The sequence below is a fragment of the Drosophila bipectinata genome, chromosome 3L (genome assembly GCF_030179905.1).
Source record: "Drosophila bipectinata strain 14024-0381.07 chromosome 3L, DbipHiC1v2, whole genome shotgun sequence".
In the NCBI taxonomy this organism is placed as follows: domain Eukaryota; kingdom Metazoa; phylum Arthropoda; class Insecta; order Diptera; family Drosophilidae; genus Drosophila; species Drosophila bipectinata.
The window spans coordinates 18,471,828-18,494,875 of record NC_091738.1 but is presented as its reverse complement, the minus strand read 5'-3'; the positions used below and the strand labels follow the sequence as shown (position 1 = coordinate 18,494,875).

Below are 23,048 nucleotides of genomic sequence, written 5' to 3'. Positions count from 1 at the left end.
CACGCCAGGAAAAACCGAGGAGCGAGGAGGAAAAGGAAGGAATCGTGCAAGCGAGCAACCTAATTTCCTTTAAACCACAAAAAGTGCAAGATGAATTACCGTTTTGCAGTGTAAGTGAGTCCTGTCATTTCCTCGCTGCCCCACTTCCAACCATCTCTGTCCCTGTCCCTGTTTCTATTTATATGGCCATCTCTTTTCGTTTGGCTATCCCTTACTTTGTCTTTTGTTGATGTGTAGGTGAGCGTATAATGAGCTGCTGTTTTACATTTTAATTTCCGGCCACGTTCAAATGGCTGTCCGTCCGTCCGGCTAGAACTGGGTCGGTCGGAGAAGCACAGATTTGCGGATTTGGTTTTTGTCTGTTCTTCTCTGCCTTTCTCTTTCTATCGCCATCGTCCTGTCTCTTTCTTTCTGTTGTTTTGCCGCAATTATTTAAATGAGATTACAAAAGACTTATGCAGCGGAAATCTTATTGTGTGTGTGTTTGCTGTTCATTTGTTGGCGGCTGCTTGGTGCCTGATGCCTGATGCCTTCTTCCTCGTTCCTGATTCCGGATTTCTGCTTTTGGCCCGGCTCACATTACGGCTTAGACGATGTGTGTCAAAAGTTATCCTGGCCAATTGTTGGCTCTTTGTTCAAACTACAATAAAGTTTTGAATACCTAATTTGCTTGTTAATTGTTCTTTTATCTCCAAAAAAGATTAGTTTGGTAGACGTATATCGCATATTTTGAGTTGGTTCTAGTAGGAGTCTAATGGGTTTGTCACAGACAGATGTCAGATCATAAACTTTCTAAATTAATATTAAATAAAGTGACTTAAATATGCAGTACAAGCTAAAAATAGGTTACCCTTTTCGAGGAAAACCATCCGGAATTGTCAAGTTTTCTTCAGAAAATATTTACTCAACTTTTATTTTAGCTTTCGTGTCTGGTAAAGCCCGTTCACTTTGGAATTCAAATGAGCTCCCCTGAATCTGCACTCAAGAATGCGAAAACCTTTTTCATTTCCAACCAAATCCTTGCCATCTCGTCACCGCCTTTCCTGGCGCTTTCCACAAGCCTTTTGCACCTGTTCGAAACACGCAGGCTAGCTTTCCGTCTCCTGAAGACGGCCAAACCACACCCAAGTATCCTGACCAGCCATCCAAAGCAGTCATCACCACAGAATATTTGTGCATACAATAAAAAAAAGGATAACAGCTGCTCTTGTAGAAACAACACCGGCGATGACAATTTCCATTTTCCCAGAGGTAGTGTGGGTGGCATGGGGGCATGGGGCTTGGCCTTCGACCAATGGAGAAGGGGAGGGTGGCTGGTCAAGCTCAAGGACATCGGCGGACTGGAGTGACAGGCGTCCAGCTTTGTTGCTAGCATTGTCTGCTCTGCAGGCAGGGAGAGCAATCTAGAAAAATTACTGCAATATGAAATAACAGTAACTACTGTGCTAATAGGATTAAAATGTATGCGCCACAATGTCAGCTTTAGAGGAGCACTGTCTGCCAGTGACAGTCTGAAATGGGGGGGCACAGGATAGGACCTAGGACATGGGACAGGAGCACAACCCGTCATATAGGTGCCAGCAGATGCTGAGAGGTTCTCCCTGGAAAACCTCACGGATCTTTTTTTTGAAAATATGAAATAAAATATCACACCTCTTAAATTAATTTTTAAAATATTGTTAAGTATTTCTGATGCTTGGCATTATATTTTTTGTTGTATTGAGCACGGAATTTTGACTTAATTTAGCGTATTTTAGAACATGCAATGACGACCTATGAACCTTGGCAATTATAAGCTGGAGTGGAGTTCGAGTGTTGCTTAGAATTTGTTATTTTCCGGGTCGGCAGGGACCATCCTTGCAAGGATCCTTGCAGCGCTTGCCCTTCTCCTTCTTTTCGTCTCTTCTGTACGGCTCCTCCTCTATTAGAAATCAATAAGGAATTCAACAAAAAAAAGGATATAGAAATGGGTCGCCTCACGCACTTTTAAAGCAGCCACCAAAAAACTGGTTGCTACCGCAGGATTTTTTTGCTTTTTCGCAGCCATCTTTTTTACCCTTCTTGCTGCTCATGCCACAAACAGGAATAGCAGGATTCACAGGATTCAGCGAACGGTGGAGACCACCAAATCGGTTGGGGAAGAGCTCGGCCAACCGCAAAACACTAAGGATCCGTACCGCCATTGCCACGTTTACAAAAAAATAAAATGAAAATTTTTAAAAAATGAAACGAAACAATTTAGCTCGGAAGTTGAAAGGAAACTGAATATGTTGAAGGTTGACACATAAAAGTGCTCTCCATTTCCAGCGCCTGCTAATCGAAAGTTTTCGTAAAAGTTACACCATCCAGTAGCAACAAGTTTGAAATGAATTTGTGTAACTAATTAGAATGCACTTGGCTTACGAAATGCAAACTGCTTGCACTTTAATCGAAAAACTTTAGCCAGAACCGGCGTAATTGCCAGAGTCATGTCTGCTGACATAAATCTTGGTCAAAATAATTAAATTTCCGGAATTAGCTTTACGCTTTAATTAGCTTAATAGACATTCATGAGATTATAATATACTAATTGACTAATTGAGTGCAATTGAAGAGAAAACTATAAAGTTTCTTATTACTTATGTTTAGGAAATCTATAGAGTATCTAACTATTTATATTTAAGATAAGTAATCTCTTGTTTAAAAAACCATATCTTTGAAGCATGTCACAAATGTCCAAGCTGAGTTGACTGAGAGCTTTATCATGTTTATATAGACTCAGCCCACATACATTCCATTTAGGTTCGAAGCCAATGTTTCAGTCTTCGAGCTCGCTCATAACTGACACTGAAGAGCTGCAAAAAAAAAAAGAATCCGATGAAAGCTTAAAGGAAAAATATATCAGCGCTTTGGGGAGAAATGAGAAGGAGGAGCTGACTATAAGCTGAGTGCCCCACTACGAAGTGGAAATGCTCTAGCATGCAAAGGACAATATGAAACTATGTACCGAGAGCACGAACCATGAAAATCCCATTAATCAATCCTTCAGCAATACCAAACAAGCTGGAAAATGTTCAATTTCATATTTATCTACTCGAGTGTCCTCGAGGGGTGTGCTGAGGTGGTGAGAATCTGGTCGTAGATGCGTCGATGATAGCTTGCAATTTGCCACATGCAACACAATTTCATTGCTCGCCATGGGTGCGGCATCCTTTTACTTTTCACTTTCCACAATTTAGTATCTTTTTTTGGGGGATTTTCGTGAGGATTTTTAGCTCATTTTCTGTATATTTATGTGGAGGGATGAGGTGAGGGATGTGGAAAACTGTGGGCTTGGCCGCTGGCCGCTTTGATTGCAGTTTACAGGCATAGGTGTCAATTAGCAATGGTGCGGTTGGCTGCATTTCAATGGCATTAGTGATGTTGATGTTTTCGCAGGGAAGTCTCTCCCCCCACCGTCCAGCACATCCCTCGTACCTATAATTTTGGGTGACATTTAAAAGGATCAAAGGAGGATTAGTACTATGAGGAGTTTACACTTTTGCAAAGTGTCACACAAGTTTTTGGTTTAATTTGGCAAATTTTTTGCACCAATTATTTTGCTTAAACAAGTTCCTATTTATCCCTACTATTACACACTTTCTTGTTTTGAAATTCTGGGAAAATCTCTTTACCAGCTCACGGAATCAATATCCTTGTTATCCTTTTTCGAAGCAGCTGTTCCCTTCACTTCAATTATTTGCAGCCAAATTGGCGACACTCCAGCAATGAATGTGATGAATAACTCCGAGTAATGTTACCAAATCAATAAAAATCCTTTTACAAAATCTAGGACATCCCACAAAACACACACGACACATTAAGAACATTAAGGACCTCCTTTCGATGTGTTAGTGTGTGTGTGTGAGAGACAAGGACCTGGACAACATTTTTCTTTGACCGAGCGAGCACATTTTTATTATCCCAAACTAATTTGAGGGTTGGTCCTTGATTCTCTTCCCTCTCGCTTGCGCTTCCCGCTCATTTATCGAATGTCCTGTTGTCTGTTTCCATGTTTTGATGTCATTCGCTACACGTGCTTAATTTCATTTAATTTATTTAATACTTGAAAAATAAGTTTTTTGTTTACTTTTGTATTGAACAACCCCTCCCAGGAGTCTCTCTCCCGTCCCGGTATGTATCCCAGCTCCTGTCCTTTCCATTAAACTGCTCCTGGGCGTGGACGAATGCCAATGAATTCGCATTTCGCCTTTCGACACGCTGCGTATCGAAAAACGTTGAAAAAAATATATATTCGGGAGTGGCATTCCGAATTCCGAGTGCAAGACAAATCGCTCGCTGGGGAATTGTGAGGTTCGCCGGAGAATGCCTCGTCTGCATATTCATGATACGACTACCAACCATATCGGCGATGGAGGCCCGGCATCCTTCTCTGCATATTTATGGACTTGGCAAGTAGTTAGGCTCTTTAATATTAACCAGAAACAGCAGGAAGCTGTTGAAATACAACTTTCACTAGCTTTCATAGTCAGATGTCACCTTTAGGAAGGCATTTGTATCTATACGCTAGCTAATATTATCATAAGAGTATTCATAGTTTCCTTTTGAATAATTAGCCTTTATCCTCTTAGAACACCATAGCCGGAAAGAACTAGTTGAGTGACTGATTAGCTTGATTTCTCGTCATTCCTTAAACCTATGCAGTTGGCATGACAGCCACCTATTCAAAAGTTCCTCTACATGCCCTCAATCTCCTTTGGTTCGCCTGCAATACCACGGCTATAATTAATGCCAGTTCAAGGATGCCACGCCAAAACCGCACTCCTGTACGGTCCGGCAACTCATCCTGTGCCATTTCCTTTCGGGGGCTCTTGGGGCTTGGTGTTGGTGGGTGGGTGGTTGGTTCAGTCTAATGGCGTGTGAGTGTATTTGCCTAAGCGGATTAAAAACGGCCTATTGTGTGGGTGCACACAAAAAAATACAGGCTTCAGGAGGAGGATCTTGCATCACACATACATACTTAGAGGTCCTTTGTTTAACTTTTCTTATGTTATAATCCCCAATCGCTTTTGAATAAGCTTAAAACACTTTTATATTATTTTTTTTTAATTCCCCCTTTTCTTCGAGTGTAACCTGGCTAAGAGCATTGAAGCAGCAATTTCTTTTGGAGCAAAACTTCCAAAGTAGCCAAGCAACAAAACCTTCTCCCTCCTTTTCCGCAGAAATCCCAATAAAATAAAAGCGAGCTTCAGTGGCCTGGTAATTGGCAAAAGATGAGTGGCCTGGGTCCTGCAGCCTGCTGGCTGGCCCACAAGCGCATCGAATCCTGGTCCCGGATGGCCAAGGAGCGTGTGGGTGCGGTGCGCCGGGTCACCCTCGACCGGAATTCGGCGGACGAGGGAAGTGCTAGTGGGAGTGGGGCTGCCTCCACTGCAGGCGCCACTGGCGGGGGTAACGGGGTGGTGCACACCCTGCCCATGATCGGCGATGGTGGCTCGGGGGGCGGCACCACCCCGCCGCCACAGCCGATGACTCCGCCGCCCTCGGCCTCGTCGGTCACCTCGACCACCAGCGGCATTGGCAGCGTATCGGCCGGTAGTGTCAGCGACAGCTGTGATTTGCCCACGGACTCGGAGGTTCATATATCCTATTTTTAGGGCGTTTCTCTAAAGGATTAAACTTAAACGTGTTATTTTCAACTTTGCAGGAAGTGGCCATCGCCAAGGAATGCCAGCCCATTCAGCCGGCCAGCCAGATGCATGGAATGGGCGGCATGGGGCTGAATCATCATCACATGGGCACCGTCTCGGCCACCGGAACGGAAATCTTGCGCGGACCCGCCGAAGTATTCCACAGTCCGCTCCACTTGCACCACCAGAGTCGCTCCTTCCCGCCGCGTCTCCAGCGCACACCGTCCATCTCCAGCCAGAGCAGCGTGGATAGTGCTCCCTCCAGGCACTCGGTGAGTTCTAAGATTAAGATACTTTCGTATTCAGAACTAACAATTTTGTAACTCTCCAGGGTCATCGCGGTTCTTCACCACAGATTCGCACCTTTGGACCGGACGGACGTAGTTCGCTGCCGAGTGAGCCGGCTTTTCCCCATCACCTGGCCAGATCCCCGAGCCCCATGCGCACCATTTCCCTGGATGCCCGTTGCGGCAGCCCGGCCCACTCCGTCACGGATCCGGGAGACATGCGTACACCCAGTCCGTCGCAGAGCAGCCTGGCATCCTTGGCCGGAGCCTCGGCCATCGTGAGTGGCAGTTCCGGAAAGGGCGTGGGAGTGGCCGGAGGACGATGCCTTTCGCCGTTACTGATACCACCACGATCTCAGCCAGGAGTAGATCCCAGTGTGGGTCCCGCCTCGCCCCTGGGCGCCCTACAGCCGGACTTGTATCGTTTGCCGGACGGACCCGTGTATCTGACAGCCCCGGAATCGAGTCATGCCGTGGGACGTTTGCACCTGCGAGTGAAATACGATTATCACCTGTTTGATTTGACTGTGCATCTAATTGAAGGTGAGATTACTTCCCATAATCACAATCCTTCATTTTAATCCTTGGATTTATCAAATCCCAGCTCACAATCTCAGTCCCATTGAGGAGGGCGGTTTCCGAGATCCGTATGTGCGGCTGATGCTGCAACCGGAAGTGGACAGCCGTAAACGACAGACCCACATCCATCGCGGTGAATCCAATCCGTACTTTGACCAGCATTTCAAGTTTCCGGTTTCCCGTGATCAGCTCCAGGGCAAGGAGCTGATCCTCCAGGTGCTCGACTACGATCGTTATTCGCACAACGACATAATTGGCGAGGTTCGCATTTCGGTGGATGGCTTGGATTTGTCCAAATCTGTAGAGGTGGTTTATTAGATAAACTTTTCACTGAATAAATAATAGTAATTAATTATAATAATTCACAGATCTGGGGTGACTTGCTAAGGACTAAGAAACCCAAGGAGGATAGACCAGAACTACTGTGCTCTCTGAACTATTTGCCTCAAGCCGAGCGTTTGACTGTCAACATCATGAAGGCTAGGAACTTGGACACTGTTCAGGAACCATACGTAAAGGTGGGTTGCATATTATTATAATTATTAAATTAGAAACTCATTTAAACTTATCTACTTCCCATAGATCTATCTAATCCAGAACGGCAAACGCATCAAGAAAAAGAAGACCAGCATTACGAAGTCGGACGATCCCACCAATCCCATTTGGAATGAGGCGTTCACCTTTAATTTGCAATCAAATTATCTCCACAATGCAGCCATCGAGGTAACCTTTGACCTTTTCTTTCCTGTGCCGGCTTTGGTCGTTTTGGCCATAAACCGTTGCCTGCCGCCGTTTTTAACAGCCGGACTGCTAATTCCGGGCAATAGCCTGGTTTTATGTCGGCCGTGTTTTAATTGAAAAATTCCCACCATCCCACCTATAATGCCCGCCCTTTCTCCTAATAACACAGTGCGACAAAAAAAGAAAAGTTGGAGGAACTTTTGAAGAGACCTAGTAGGAATTGTTCATTAGGTCGAGTATAGTATAAAACCATGTTTGAAATTTTTCCTACACCCTCAAATCTTGATTTATTGCGAAAAAACGGTTTTTCGAAAGTGTTTTGCTCTTAAAAATTCCTGAACGCGCAATTTTGGGCCGATTTTCAAGTTTTTTATGTTTTTCAATAGTTAAATGTGGTAGCTTTTGAAAAAAAAATACATCTTCAATTTATTTAAACAGAAAGGACACAAATTTTACAAAAGAAACTGACTTTTTTGAATTTTTGTCACGTTTGTCGAACTTTGACGCCATGTTTTCGGTACAACTTCCAAGAAATGGTATCATTCTTAACACATATTAATATTGTCTCATTAATCTTGAATAAAACAAGACCAATTTCATTTCGAAATTATGAAAATTGTTGAAGTTATTACGCTTTTCCCAAAACAAGTCAATTCAAATTCGAGCGCACCGTAACAGTATGTAAGTACCAGTATGTAAGTTAACAGAAAGATAGAAACTCAATGGAAGATTATTCTTGTCAGTCTTATTTTTATTGATTTCATAGCTTTTATTTTTTCATTTTTAGCATTTTTAAACATTGATAAAAGCTATGAAATCAATAAAAATAAGACTGACAAGAATAATCTTCCATTGAGTTTCTATCTTTCTGTTAACTTACATACTGGTACTTACATACTGTTACGGTGCGCTCGAATTTGAATTGACTTGTTTTGGGAAAAGCGTAATAACTTCAACAATTTTCATAATTTCGAAATGAAATTGGTCTTGTTTTATTCAAGATTAATGAGACAATATTAATATGTGTTAAGAATGATACCATTTCTTGGAAGTTGTACCGAAAACATGGCGTCAAAGTTCGACAAACGTGACAAAAATTCAAAAAAGTCAGTTTCTTTTGTAAAATTTGTGTCCTTTCTGTTTAAATAAATTGAAGATGTATTTTTTTTTCAAAAGCTACCACATTTAACTATTGAAAAACATAAAAAACTTGAAAATCGGCCCAAAATTGCGCGTTCAGGAATTTTTAAGAGCAAAACACTTTCGAAAAACCGTTTTTTCGCAATAAATCAAGATTTGAGGGTGTAGGAAAAATTTCAAACATGGTTTTATACTATACTCGACCTAATGAACAATTCCTACTAGGTCTCTTCAAAAGTTCCAAACCACTGTCGCACTGTGTAATTGTTACTTATTTCTGGTGTTTTTTTTTTGCCTTTTTCCCGTCTTTATTTCTAAACCGCAGATCTATGTGGTCGGAGCCGGGAGCGAGGCAACGGAAATTGGATGCTGCGGATTGGGGCCCCAGGAGAGTGGAACTGGATGCCAGCACTGGCACGATATGATTAACAATGCCCGGAAACCTACGGCCATGTGGCATTACATCCGTTAAATAATTTCCACTTCCGAGGGTTAATTTGGCGCGATTGTATTTAACTCTAACTGTTACCTTATCTGTGTGAATTTTCTATGCATTTTCCAAACCAAAAAAAAAAAAGCTTAAATTGTTCATATTCGCAAGAAAACATAAAAACCCAAAAAAATCAAAATCTCATCTATGAATGTACAATATATATACACTGAAAATAACTTACTAAAACTAAAAACTATGCAGAAGTTTGCCCTCCAAGAAGCTCAATCAAAAGTTCCTAAGCAACGAAAATTATTCAAATGCTGGCCGGATAATTGATTTAAAGGATTTTTGTTGTGCATTTTATGCAGCAACCTCTCAACAAATTAGCAAAAACCAAACCATAAAAAACACAACTCGAAAATATAAAAGAATACAGAAAACTGTCAACCAGTCCTGTTGACATTTCAATCGACGTCGTCATCAGACACTTGAGGAGCCTGCCTCCGGCTCCTTGTTAACCTGGGGAGTATTCAAGTGTGCATTTCTTAAATAAATATGAATACACCGCACACAAGGAATAATATTCGTATAGGTGAATGGTCGTCAATCATGCAAAAAAAAAAAATTATAAGAAAATATGAAGAGGGAAAAGGGGAACCCAACCCTGACTTGAGTTTGCTTAGAAGGAGTCGCTCTTTTGTGACGGCGACAGTTGACAAATTGCCATCGTCCTGTTGTGCCGTTGTCCTTTTGCTGTGCGATCCTCTGTGTGTTTTTTTTCTTCAACTGGTCGTCAACTGTTTGACAGTTTTTCTCCCACAGTGAGAACTTATGCTAATTGTTAAGTTAAGTATTCCTTCCAGCCGAGTACGTCTATCAAGGGTAACCACAAAGCATTTCTGCATCACTTTAGACCTATTTTGTATGTACTTACAACGAGAGCATAAATAAATATGTATGATGGGGGTTTCACGATTTCTTTCGCATAAATCTATGAATCGGTGTTATCGGTGTTGTCGTATGATATATGTGTATGGGAAATCCGACCCTATAATGTGTGTAATATATGCTACTTAATCCGTATAAATATCGCAGCAAAACTAAATGTATGTAACTTAAACTTAAACAAAGACTTGAAAAACACAAATAGCACTGCACGTGTTAACTAGAAAAAAGAATGCATGCTAGCCAGGTGCCAGCATAGAAAAATATATATACATATATACACAAAACATAAATATATATATTAACTTTACTTATACAAGTTTTTCTATAAAAAAAATACACAAAACTCTATAAATTGTTTCAATCCTATGACAGACGTCACACAAACAACATTGCTGACATCAAAATAGAAAACCGAAACAAAAGAATAAATGCTGAAATACCTCCGATTTAAGCGAAACTTTGTTACTTTACAACTCTTAGATGAAACATGAAAATATGCAAAACAAAAACTTAAAACTCGGAAAGCAAAGCGAAATGTACAAACCTGCATATACAAAAATATATTTCCTAAAACTTAGTGTTTATTTATTGTAGCCTGAAGGAGACACTGTTTGAAACTAAACCATGAATAGAGGAGCAACACCACCTAAAATATAAATATACACATGGAAACTAAAAAAACAACCTATATTCATATGAATAAAATGTATATGTAAACCTATATGTATGTGAATTTAAATTATTCGATAAATAAATAACTAAAACCAAAAAGAGATATGCAAATGGGTTTTTAATTGACGAAAGAGAGGGTTTTGTTGGAAACACAGGCTTTTAATTTATTCTTCAAAATAAGATACTATAAAAATATACTAAATATTCTCATAGATTTTTCTAATTATTAAAAATATTTTATAGCCTCTTTAGTTTTATTGAATATTTGGATTTTTTAATTTAAATTTCAGTTACATAGCCCAATTCAAGCAGTTTTCCGTTTGAACTGCTTTGCAATCGGCTTTTAGTGCGTCAAATATAGATGGCGCTACATGGAAGTGGTAGGGTTTTAAATAATTATAAATTTGTTATATATCTTGGTTTGTGTTATTCTTGATCGCTAAATACGTCGCTGACAAAAAAAATGTGTATCAAATGATCTGCAGTTCTTTTAAGGTATTCCGCTAAAGAATCGGGTGATTATTACCAAAGATATGGCCTTCGAGATGGACTATACAGTGGCTCTGTGGATTTTTGTGGAAGGGACTCTCCAGAAAATTGGAAAAAACTCAAAAAAATAGTATGGTTCTAGATTTTTATGAAAATTTATGGAGAATCGATATACGTATTCTCTACGTTAAAGGTATTCCGCCTGAATCGGATAAGTTTTGGTAAAGACGTGGACTTTGCTGTGGCCCATTTTGTTCCTCCATGGATTTTTCCGTACGTTATAGGGAATCCCAAAAAAAAAACTGGACAATATATCAAAAAATTAATAAGTTTATACAATTTGATGCAGATTTATAGAAAATCAACGTACAAATCTTTCAGGATATTATTTTTAGAAATAGGATGTGTATCAGCCTTAGCTCCAGTTTTAAGAAGAATATATGTAACTTGACAAAAAATATAATAAAAACTTCCTTAGATTTTGATGCAGATTTGTTGAGAATCGATGTAATAATCGTTTCAGTTATTATGCTCGAGATTCGGATCATATTGCCAAAGATATGGCATCGCTTTTTGGTGGGTCCATGTATTTTTGTAACTTTCCAAAGTTAACCTCCATAAAGGAGAATCTTGACAGGAACTGTCTTTACTTTCGTGAGTCTCTTTTAAATGGTTTATCTATTTCCATCCTCATAACCCGCATACCCACAGACACATTATTTATATATTTCAAGTTATATTTAAATATATTAATACAAATACTAAATGAGTAAAAAAGCTTTCTTTAGTCAGGTGAATCACTTAGGGTCGCTTTCGTTTGGAGGTCCTTTGATCAGTGCAGTTGCTTCACGCTCACGTAGCTGCTGGCATGTCCGTGTCCGCCGTGTCCATAACCACCATAATGCGCCACATCGTGTCCGTAGCCGTAGTCCGAGCCGTAGATGTCGCCGTGTCCGTAGCCCTTGTGGTAGACCTGAGGGTGAACGGCATGGCCCAGTTTCTTGACGACGGCATTGAAGCCATTGTGGTCATCGGCGGTGTACTCCACCACGCGGGTGGTGCCATCGGACTCCTTGAGGGAGTAGCTGCCCTTGACCTTGTCGCCGTCCCTGGTCTCCCACTGGCTCTTCTGGTCTCCGGTGTGGGCATCCTTGACACCGTAGTCGAAGTGGTATTTTGGATAGTGATCGGGTTCGTGCTTATCGTAGCCATGGCCGGAATATCCGTGACTGGGATAACCGTGTCCGTAGACTCCTCCGTAGGCACTGATCACATCATGGTCGTATCCATATCCGTAGGCCTTGTGGATGGGTTCTTCGTGCTTGGTCACCGAGCTGTAGCTGGTGGCATGTCCTCCGTGAGGAGCCGCCAAGCTGCCGGCCACAAGGATGCCAAATATCAGACCTCCGCAAAAGGATTTCATTCTGATCGATGTCTTCTAATCGGATATTCGATGATGAGTGGTGGTTCTGAGTAGACTAACCTCGCCTTTTTATAGCCATCTAGTAGAGCTCCGGGGTGGTCAGTCTCTTGGCCAATCCATTCACCACTCGTGCCTGCGAACGCGTTAATTACCTCACTAATTCATAATTATTATTAATACTGTATTTTGGTCATTGAGCTCTATGGAAAATCGAAATCTTTTAGATATCGCACCCAAGCCGTTACAATTAAATTCTGCTGAAAATAATAAACTATAACAGAAATCCAATCGAGTGTGTAAGTTCGTTAGCCAAAGAGAAGGGCGAACTAACTGCAAGAATGAACTTCGCGTTTGGCCAATAAATTATTAAATTGGGAATTTAACAGCTAATAGGGTGTAAGGGCAATAAAAATGGTAAAAAAGTAATAAGGAAATGTTTTTATTCAAAGTACAGCAAGAAGGTCATTGCAAGAATTTAATGGTTTTTTTTTTTTTAAGACTATCAGTTATTAAAGGTGATTAATGGAAAAAGGAAGGTTTGGTTTGTAGAATTTAAATAGAAAAGATTTAATAAAAAGTTCATATAAAATAAAGTTCCTTAAATTCCATAAAATAGAGGATTTATAGGACAATTTAATCTTAAAATTCCTTAACTATGGCTTAGAAAAATTCATAAATATTAATCTTGATTTATTTTAAACACATTATTACTAATCAAGGATTGAATTATATTTTTTAAAATCCTTAATTTAACTTCAAATATTAAAAAAAAGGTTCAAAGTTCAGGTTACAAGACTTAAACCTTAAAAGACACCCAACAAGTCCATTCACATTAATTATAAATATTTAGAAAACATTAAGCGCTGGTTAGTGAGTTAACGCCAATTCGGAAGCATTGGGCTTGGCCATAAATCAGACCCCCTGGGCCGAAAAGCGCCCAACGAGACTCCGCTTCCCTGCCTACCATAGCCCCTCCTGCCACATTCTCAAGGTCATTCGTAGTGAAGTCGGAGCTGAAGAAAAAAAGAGGAGGCGGCAACCAACCGAAACCCAGCGAGGCATGGCGAGGCGGCTATTGCTCAGATATTTGAAAGCGGGCCACACTTGTTGATTGATTTCTAACCAAAAAAAGAAAAAAAATTAATAATAATATTGCGTTTTTTTAGTAAGCTTTGGCGAGTTGTGAGCCACATTTAATTTGGCAATAGCCGCCAGTCGAGAGCCAAGATTATGAATACGAATGAGGAAAAATGAAAATTTGCACAAAAATTCAAAGCATTTTTCTTTTTGGGGCTCTTACTTTTTTTCTAGCCTATTTAGCCTCGAGAGTAAAGTGTAATTAATTGATTCCATAGAATGGGCCATAAAGTATAAAAACCTTAGGCGTTGTCTACCGATTATCACAGTTCCAATTGCGATTTAGGCCAAGCAAGTCAACCGCCACCAGGAAATCCCACGAAAATGGCTCAGAAACTGACTCTCATTTGTTGTGCCCTTTTGGGTGTGGCAGCCTCTAGCTACATTCCCAGCCATGGAGGATACGACCATGGACATGGACATGGCGTGGGCTACAGCATTCAGACCCATCATGAGGCGCCCAAGAAGTGGCACGACCATCAGCAGTGGGCGGAGACCCCGAAGGTGCAGCATTGGGAACAGCCCCAGCAGCATTGGGCTCCCGTTGCCCACCACCAGGACTACTCCCATCATCACCATGAGGAGCCCAAGCATCATCCCAAGTACGAGTTCGATTACGGCGTGAAGGACACCAAGACCGGAGACATCAAGCAGCAGTGGGAGACCCGCGATGGCGACAAAGTCAAGGGAGGCTACACCATGAAGGAGGCCGATGGCCGCACCAGGATCGTGGAATACACCGCCGATTCCCACAACGGATTCCAGGCTGTGGTCAAGCACATTGGACATGGCGAGCACTACCAGCCCAAGCACTACGACCACGGACACGATCACAGTTACGGACACGGACACGGACATGCCACCAGCTATGTGGATGTTAAGCAGGATACGGGTAGCAAGTGGCAGGACAATGGCCACAAGTGGTGGTAAGACGACTCTGACTGAAAACTGACGGCAATTGGACGAGGATGGACATAAATTAATGTATTGTATTGGTTGTATTGTACAAATAACGAAATTTTAAACTATAGTTTTAAATAAATAAAACGAAGCAAAATGCATAAAATGCGATAAAATATAAAATAAATTGAAGTTTAAAATTTATAGATATTTAGAGATAGATTTATATTTTAATATACAGTTTGAAACTCCAGGCGGTTGTGAACTTAGCTTTTATTTATTTCTCCACCTTCAAGAGTTCATCTCTAGCAAGCGGTAAACTGCTTACTAATTGGTTCAAGCAGTTCATTTTAAACAAATGGCGCGCATTAAAAGAAAATGGAAAGACAATAATTTAAAAAAAAATATATATTCAACAAAAATAACCTTAAAAAATCTTTAAAAAAATATTTATCAAGTAAAAAAACAAAATTCATAAAGTTTTTATTCTATAAACCCAAAAATGTTATTGAATAAATTTTTAAGCTTTGGCCAAATGACCCCCAGATTGATGAATCACTGACCGATGGAAGGCCGAGCATCTTTCCCTTCGCCCAAATAAATTCATCAATTAAACATTAATTTATGCCGTGAAGCAAAGTTTTGCGGTCACATAAATCTGCGAGCGGAGTGCTGTTTGCTCGGACCGCAATACCGAAACTGTACGGAACGCTCTGACCTCAGGATCTCGGGACCAGCAGCCAAAGGACCAAAATGATTCAAGTCCCTGGCGCAGCGAGAAGATTTCATTTCCAATGCCATGAGGATAAGTCTGTCACCAAAATGTAAATGATGTTGAAACATTTATTGGTTACAGAGAGAAAATTTCGACGCCGCGATAAGCCGCGACAAACTGTTGACAGTTTGGATTGTTTGGTTGGGGATATGCCAGGGATATGTTCCGATTTATTTGCAAAGGTATATGCCCGAGTGTGTTTGAGCAGAAAATAATGTGAAGGCATGGACATGGAATGGGGAAAGGTATCTTGCCTTTGGCTCATAATTTGCAGCTTCTTCACACACTTTCGGCCAGTTTTTGCCGACATCACCTCCTTCGCCCTTTTTCGCCTTTATATGGTTTCATTAAAAATGCAAATGAGCAGTGGAGATTGCAATCGTGGCAGTCGTCCAGGTGGGGTCAACAAAAAAAAAAGGGAAAAACAGGAAAGCTCACAGAAAGACCGAAATGCAGACGTGAAATTTATGCCAAGGGTTCAGGGACTGAAATTTATTGTTGCCATTGAGGTACATCGAATACGAATAGGGTTTTGTTACCAAAGTGTTTTTTTAATAATATAAAAATTAATACTAAAAAATATAATGATAATTATTATAAAATAAAAATATATAATTTAAGCTATGATGTAAGTTTGCTAAATAGCAACCTTTAGCTGGATGTATATTCTTCTAAAAAAATCAAAAAATGATAGTTTTGATTTACAATATTTTCTCTTAATATCTAAAATCCAAAAATGTTCAAAATACCCTACCTACCACCCCAATCTTATACTTCATTTTGTCAAGTGCATCTCAATTGCATTCTTTCCGTAATATAGTACTGTTGCCCCTTTAACCTTTTTGTTGTCGCCGCCTGGCCAAAGGCGTTCGCCAGACACGGAATGGGGAAAATACTATGGCAGCAGTAACTGAAACAGAGAACCAGGAGAAATGGAGAAAGGGTGCCGGAGAAATGCCTGGCAGCTGGGCGGACGGAGATGGAATAGCAGCTCGAAAGCCGAATTAAATCGTCGAAAGTTCAAAATGAATGAAAAGCAGCCAGCGACGAATAAATGAATGAAACGAAAATGAATCCCAAAGGGAGGGAGGGGATTGGTTTCAGGGGGATTGTGAGGGGAGGTAAGGAGGGCAGAGTTGAAAAGAGCAGCGCTGCCTGGAAAAACTGTTGCCCTTCTTTGGCCGCCTTCAGTTTTCGGCCGAGTTTTCCACCGACCTTCTACCGACCGACCATTCCGTTCTGTTGTTATGACAGGCTGCAAGGATGCAAGAATCCAGCCAAGGATCAGGGGGAGTGTGGCAGAAAGTTGTGCCTGATTTCGGCGTGGCTCAAAGTATAATAATGTGACCCAACGATTCCAGTGACTCCCCTTCTACTCCTACCATGCTGTAGTGTTGTTGAGATCATTTTTGTTCAAAAATTCGATTTTTTTAAAAATTTATTTTGGAGGAATTTTTAAAGATTTCTTGTGTTTGTTTTTATATATTTTATAAAAATTTCATTTAAATAATTTTGTGCCATTTTCTGTGGTATTTGTGGCACCACTACCATGCATACCTTGTCGCGAAGTGGGCGTGGCCCGGACCCAGAGGAAAAGTAGAGGGCGGCTTGTGCTGCTTCAAGTGCACACTTTCTCATGGCTTAGCACTTTGCTGCATGCCTCGTTGGCTTTTCGAGAGACGGGGGAGCGAGCAGTGGGTGGCCGGACGGGGCTTATGCAACAAATAATTTAATTTTATGCTGCATACAAAAAGGCGCAACTGGCAAACTAACGAAAAGGACGAATGAACGTACCGCCGACGGGGTGGAGAAGGGAGCGACAACGGAAATGCCACTTTACGGCCTGTTTGATGGAAAAGTGGACGTTAAGTTGTGAATATGATGATGGAGATGAAGAAAGTTGATGATGATGAGCACGATTATGGCCACGAGCCCCCTGAGCTGGCTGGTCTTTGCCGCCAGTTGGTGGACGAGAGCAACAAGCAACACAAACTGAAATATGGCGCATACGCCCCGTGGGACGAAAGGCTAGCAAAACGGCATTGGGGTCAGGCCATAAACTGGCCTAAATGTCATATCAGCTGAAGATGTCCCACGAACATAGGGAGCTTGTGCGATACTTGAGCGACATCAAAACGAAGGATTACGGCATAAAAATGTCCTAGGGTTTTATGGGTTTCCTTTTTTTTCATTGGATGGTCATAATACGAATATGATAATTGGATGATTATTTGATTACTTTACCTTCTGCCTTTAAAATTCATAAACACTAATTGCCGACCTCATTTAATGGATATCGTGACCTATGCAAAAATCCAACCCTTGTCCATTAATCCGCCACCCATCCACCAAACAACGGACTGGCCCGGATTTCACGCCCTTTTGAGCAGCAGACAAATATCCCAATAAACCCAAAGTCGGCAATCGAATAGTTGAAGCGCAAAATATAAAAACATAAAATATGATTAACATATCAAAATCCAACAGGCAACAATTTCTGCCAACGCAGACACAAAAATGGCTTTACATGATTGGACTTGGGCTCCGAGAAAGGAGCCAAAAAAAGGAAAGGCCAAAGGATAACGAAGCGTGGAATATTTTGGGCTTGGAAACCCGTGGAAACCCCAAAAACTGACCGCCTCATAAATTCCAACAACCACGCCGGCCAAAGTACAATATTAATATGAAATTCAACGAACGAATCGGATCAACAAATGAGCAAATATCAAAATCTATAAAACCATTTAGTCAGATGAGCGTGAAATTCTTGATATTTTTGCAATTTTTTGTCGGGTGTTTTTCTCGTGGTTCGCTTTAAATGTGAGGTATGGTAGGTATGGGGCTCTTGCAACAAAAGGATGCCCACAAATTTTGCAACAACTGTGCGGCATTTTATGAGTTTGCCACGCCCACATAAACACACAAGCTCACACACACACAACCATACAGCAGAAACCAGGGGCTGGCCGTCATGACACTTCTGGGCCAGCGTTAAATAACATTTAAACAGAGGCCCAGGACACGTACAAAGCCAAGGGGAGGCGCAAGGCGTGGCCATAGACATGGCATAGAAGGATGCGGGTGCACACAGAAAAAATCCCTCTAACTTTTTATTCGACATGGTTCATATAACGATCCTTATAAATAGAAACAAAAGAAGTAGAAACAAAGTCTCTCATAAACCTAAAATATTAAATATTATTTAAATAAACTTTGTATTTTTGTTGTGTATAGACCAACATGACAGAAGAAGGCCTTGCCAAAGCAGCACCAGAAACATTGGCTACAGTTTTTGGCGGTTACCCTCTGGACCTTTGCCACCCCTTGCCACCGTAAGCCCCACACTTCTCTTGCTACTTTAGCCTGTCCAGCTGCTGTCCTGGACTTGTCCTGGCTGCTTATGACGGCAGGAATTAAATTTCATTTAATGTGCCGAAACTTTCCGCATAGATATACACTCACACTCTCATATATGGCAGTAGCGGCTGTGGCAGGATTTTATGATAACAAAAGCAGGTCAAAGTGGACCTGCTGGTAAGTTACCAAAACCACAATCCACCCAACACCCTCTCTACAGGCCAAAGTTGAAAAAAATATGATTATTTTACGTAATTAACCCAAAATTATACGTATTTATGGAGTGTGTCAGGCGGTGATTTGCCTTGAAGGTCATCGCAGATGGCCATTAAAAATGCTTTAATTACAGGCCAAGCAGATGTTGGTCAAAAGACAAAGGAAAACTTTTCCTAATGGGGAAATATTTAACATGGAGTTCAGGAGATGTTTCTTTTGGTAAGGATTTATTTGAACAATTTCAGTTAGCTCTGTAATAAAATTAAAAACAGCTTGTTTGATAAAAATTCTTTTATAAAAGTATACTAAAGACTTAAAAAATGTTTCCCTCATAACTCTCCAAATAATAAACCTCTTAGCCTGCCAGACTTTCATCCATTGAATCGGTTTATTAAGTCCCATTAAGTGTTTCGGCTTAGTCAGCCCCAAAGGCCTGACCCATTTCAGTCGGGCTTTTTGCATGAATCCCCCGCCAAAAAGGGAAAATATTCTTTTTTTTGGCCAGGAAACTGCAACGGCAGGCTTAAAAAATAATGCCCCGCTGTGGGTCAGAAAACCGGCTCGCTCCAAAATGGCCCACTTTACGCTTGACTAGGCGCAAGGTCGATCTGCGGCTCATGGGGCTCCTGGGAGCGGCGGGCGGACATTCGATAATTGGTGGGGATGGTCTAGCAGGACTCTCCAGGGATATAAGGGCCAAGAAATTGGCAAGAAGCGAGGAGTAAGGAGTGGGTAAGCACTCCGTCAGCGGGGCAATTGAAGCGTGCGCTCCCGGCACTAAATTACGTTTAGTGGGTTAATAAAATGCCAAGCACTTTTATGCAAATTGAATTAAATGGCAGACCGACGGCCCATCTGCGGTTTGGGGTTATCATCTATATACCGCCAGCTTCCGACAGCTGCCAGGAGCTAAAAACAAATGCTGCAGGTCGCAAATACACATAGAAAAAAAATATAAAAAGATAAATTTTCATTCAACAATTTAATAGGCAAATAAAATATTTTAAAAGCTTTGGAGTGAATGTTTTGTATTCCCATAATCATGAACTTATTATCCTTATTTTTTCCTTTTAACTTAAAATTGTTTTCAGTGTATGCTAGCATTTAATGCATTATTTATAAAGGATTATCAGGAATGAGAAAGCTTAACTGCCGTCATGCATGGCAGCCTAGCAGGAAGTCAACCTCAGCCTAACGAGGACATCTAATTGCCTCCGACAGGATCTTGCCCCACACTCCCTCATCCATAGAATTATCTCTATTGTTGTTGCCTTTAATTGTATGCATTATGAGACTCTCATTAACAAAGCAAATGAAGAAAAGTCGAAGGGTTAACTCCAGCTGAGAATGCCAAAAATGAAATGAAAGGCCGACCAGGAAGCTGGCAGGTAGGGCATAATTCTATAAAACACCTGTACGTGTGTGTCGGAGTGTGTGGCTGTCGGGTAAACATAATTTAAATTTATGAAGCCACAGGAATTTACAGCATAAAAGTGAAATGTCATTGTTTGACACGACAGTTGTGGGACACACTTTTTAAAAAAGGGAAAATGGTACATTTATATTAAATAAGGTAGGTTTAAGTAACTAGTAACGAGTTGCAGCCTAACAAGTCACAAGTAACTAGTAACTAGAAATTATAAACTAGTAACTAGATACATAATAGCAGGAAGTCACAAGAAACTAATAACTACTGGATTTAATATAACTTACTTTATATAAATTTTATGGCTTGATTAATAATCAAATTAAAAAATATTACCTTATCATAGTCCAGAGTAGATTTAATTCATCTTCACAATTAGGTTCTAACACAACAACTTAATGCAAATATATGCAAATACAAACGTACAGACACAGATATGGCGCGTAATCGTGGGTGTTGGTGTGTTTGTATTTTTAAAGCGAAAGCAAAATCCTTTTATGCCAACATTTTTCCTTTGGTAGCGCATAATACAAACATACTTATGTTGGCATGAATGACATTTTACATAATTAACTGACAATGACATTATATACGCAAACAAACAAAGGACCAACGAAATACAGACGTATGTGAATTTATGTATCTTCCATTTATATATTCATATATGTCTGTGTTTTTGTTTGTATGTCGGTTCTCGTGTTTATAAGGACATAACCTTTCCCCTGGCCCTGCCTCGAAATTCTCAAAGGACTTAAGTTAATTATCACATTTTTTACACACAATTTTACTTTGCATTGATGCGTTGCACGACACGACCCAAGGCTGGGGCTGTGGCGAGTGGGCGTGACAGGGGGCGGGGTCGGTTGGTATGGGCCACGTTAAAAGAGAGAGAGCTGGAGGCGTGGGTAGGCCAGGCATTAAAGCGTAATTATGTGTATAATTTGTTGTAATTTGCTGTGAAAAGCTTCACAAACAGCCGCCTCACATGAGATGGGGCACCCCCCTGCCCAGCCACGCCCCCTGACTACAATTTTCAGTGCGCCCCTCTAGGCCATCAATCGCATTGAAAAAGTTAAATAAACTCATTAATATGCGATAATCAGGCCTGGCCGTGTGTCTATAGCATTAACCGGTCATTTAAAAAAAACAACAGATATCATTTTGGGTATAATTTCGTATTCTTTAAAGTAAAAAACCATTTTTTAAAATATGTTATTTAATGCAACAATTTGTTTTCCTAACAGATTCCAGTCCTATCAGCAAGCCCATCCTTTCGCTCCTGACCATCCGGAACTCACATTTTTCCAACTTGGCCAGCATTGGAAATCGTTTCTCCTTTATGCCAATTGGCAGGTCACACCAATTGAACTTTAATCGCTGCTGACTTTTGTCATTGGTTTATCGTTTAGGCGACAACATCCCTATAACCCCACACCCCATCCACACCATCCCACCATCCCAATTGCCCAAAAGCCCTGCCAAAAAAAAAAGGAAAATAAAAGCGGTTCAGACGCAATCCCCAAAACGCAGACTGTCCGGGTCCGGCGTTCTTTGTCTCATTGAATAGATGCTCCGGCCACGCCCTGTCCGCCCCTCCGACTTTCTGTTTAACTACGCGTGTTCGAATTTTTATGCCCGTCAGTTGGAAAATTTTCAGCCATTTCAGCGAAAATGAACAAAAAAATAGAAGGCAGCCGCGAAAAAAAAAACATCAAGAGTTTGAAAAGGCAGAAGACGAGGAGGAGCTGAAAAAAATTTGTCGTACAAATCTTTGAAATTGCTCCACCGAGAACTATTTTCAATGCGTCGGAATCAATAAATTTCGGCCACGTTTTGTCCGACAATTTGGCGGTATTTCCTAGATTTCCCCCCGGCCTTTTGCTTTTTGAAGTTTTGTTTTCCCTCGATTTCATTACCCCCCTACCAAATATTCGCAGGGTTTCCCCAGTAGTTGGCCCGTTCTGTCGATAATCGTAATTGCGGGTCTGATAAATATTAATGCCAGTGCATGTGCGGATGGATTCTTCAAGGGAGAACGCGAGCCTGAAGACGCTTTTGGCCCGAAAACGTTTTCCACACCAGCCCACTTTGCTGTTTGTATAATGCACGTTTTATGGCAAAGTTAGCACGTGTGCCAGTCTCCTTCATGACTCTCTGACCAGCCAGAAATATATTATTTGAAAATATTTTCCGTTTTCGGTATTTGTTTGGCTCTGCATTGGCGCAGTGACCATAAATTTCAGTGAAAGTCATTAGCAAATAGGCTTAGGAGAGTCATTCAGAGATCGGAATATAAATACCCAAAAAAACTGGAGCATGTGTGCTTAGAATGGGAACTTAGAGAAGCACAACATCAATAATATTGTCTATAAAAATATATTTATTTGGCATAAGATGAATAGAATGATTCATTTGTTTTCTTAAGAGATAATGCTAAAACATTTCAATTAATTGGCTAATGTTTATGAAGCCCTTTGAACCAAAAATATACAAAATAAACGTAGGCTGGTTTCAAACTATAACAACTGATAGTTTGAATAGATTATAAAATGTGTTTATTATTCTAATGAAACACGTGGAACAGCCCTAATCTTATGAAGTAATACTTCAACATATATTTCAGCTGAAAACAAAAAAATATTTCGCAATACGCAAATATTTCTAAGAATTTAATCGTTGATTGGGGTAAAATAATTTCCTATAAATTCATTACTAATACTCCAAGAATTTGAGTCAGGAAATATTATACTTTAAGAATAATAAAAACTAATAAAAACCCAAATTCATTTAAAAATTACTTTCCTGACATGCCGACAAGGCCATTTATTTTCACTATTCGACTGCAAAAATGTTAAT

At 40.6% G+C, this 23,048-nt stretch overlaps 4 protein-coding genes across 4 annotated transcripts; 2 read left to right on the top strand and 2 right to left on the bottom strand.

Moving 5' to 3' along the window:
- Positions 1-1,661: 1,661 nt before the first annotated feature.
- LOC108132671 (uncharacterized) lies at positions 1,662-2,280 on the bottom strand. The gene is made up of 2 exons (XM_017252176.3): positions 1,985-2,280; positions 1,662-1,921 (listed from the first exon to the last, which is right to left on the bottom strand). Exons 1-2 carry the CDS (start codon positions 2,181-2,183, stop codon positions 1,830-1,832), a joined length of 291 nt encoding a protein of 96 aa, XP_017107665.2. The 5' UTR covers positions 2,184-2,280; the 3' UTR covers positions 1,662-1,829.
- Positions 2,281-5,208: 2,928 nt separating this feature from the next.
- Positions 5,209-10,520, top strand: LOC108132661 (uncharacterized). The gene is made up of 7 exons (XM_017252164.3): positions 5,209-5,615; positions 5,687-5,941; positions 6,001-6,499; positions 6,561-6,841; positions 6,904-7,053; positions 7,118-7,258; positions 8,742-10,520. The coding sequence occupies exons 1-7, from the start codon at positions 5,253-5,255 to the stop codon at positions 8,886-8,888; spliced, it is 1,836 nt and encodes a 611-aa protein (XP_017107653.2). The 5' UTR covers positions 5,209-5,252; the 3' UTR covers positions 8,889-10,520.
- A 1,185-nt stretch (positions 10,521-11,705) lies between these two features.
- Positions 11,706-12,407, bottom strand: Cpr76Bb (Cuticular protein 76Bb). Its single transcript, XM_017252185.3, has one exon. The coding sequence runs from the start codon at positions 12,379-12,381 to the stop codon at positions 11,791-11,793; it is 591 nt and encodes a 196-aa protein (XP_017107674.1). The 5' UTR covers positions 12,382-12,407; the 3' UTR covers positions 11,706-11,790.
- Positions 12,408-13,798: 1,391 nt separating this feature from the next.
- Positions 13,799-14,564, top strand: Cpr76Ba (Cuticular protein 76Ba). Its single transcript, XM_017252184.3, has one exon. It carries the CDS (start codon positions 13,843-13,845, stop codon positions 14,446-14,448), a length of 606 nt encoding a protein of 201 aa, XP_017107673.2. The 5' UTR covers positions 13,799-13,842; the 3' UTR covers positions 14,449-14,564.
- The last annotated feature ends 8,484 nt before the right edge of the window (positions 14,565-23,048 follow it).

Bases quoted from the DNA above. Each gene is read 5' to 3' on its own strand.
- LOC108132671 (XM_017252176.3), bottom strand. From the start codon at position 2,183: ATGGCGGTACGGATCCTTAGTGTTTTGCGGTTGGCCGAGCTCTTCCCC. The intron at 1,922-1,984 runs GTGCGTGAGGCG...GATTTCTAATAG, and splicing joins TTTTGGTGGCTGCTTTAAAA to AGGAGGAGCCGTACAGAAGA.
- LOC108132661 (XM_017252164.3), top strand. From the start codon at position 5,253: ATGAGTGGCCTGGGTCCTGCAGCCTGCTGGCTGGCCCACAAGCGCATC. The intron at 5,942-6,000 runs GTGAGTTCTAAG...GTAACTCTCCAG, and splicing joins GTGCTCCCTCCAGGCACTCG to GGTCATCGCGGTTCTTCACC. The intron at 7,054-7,117 runs GTGGGTTGCATA...TACTTCCCATAG, and splicing joins TTCAGGAACCATACGTAAAG to ATCTATCTAATCCAGAACGG.
- Cpr76Bb (XM_017252185.3), bottom strand. From the start codon at position 12,381: ATGAAATCCTTTTGCGGAGGTCTGATATTTGGCATCCTTGTGGCCGGC.
- Cpr76Ba (XM_017252184.3), top strand. From the start codon at position 13,843: ATGGCTCAGAAACTGACTCTCATTTGTTGTGCCCTTTTGGGTGTGGCA.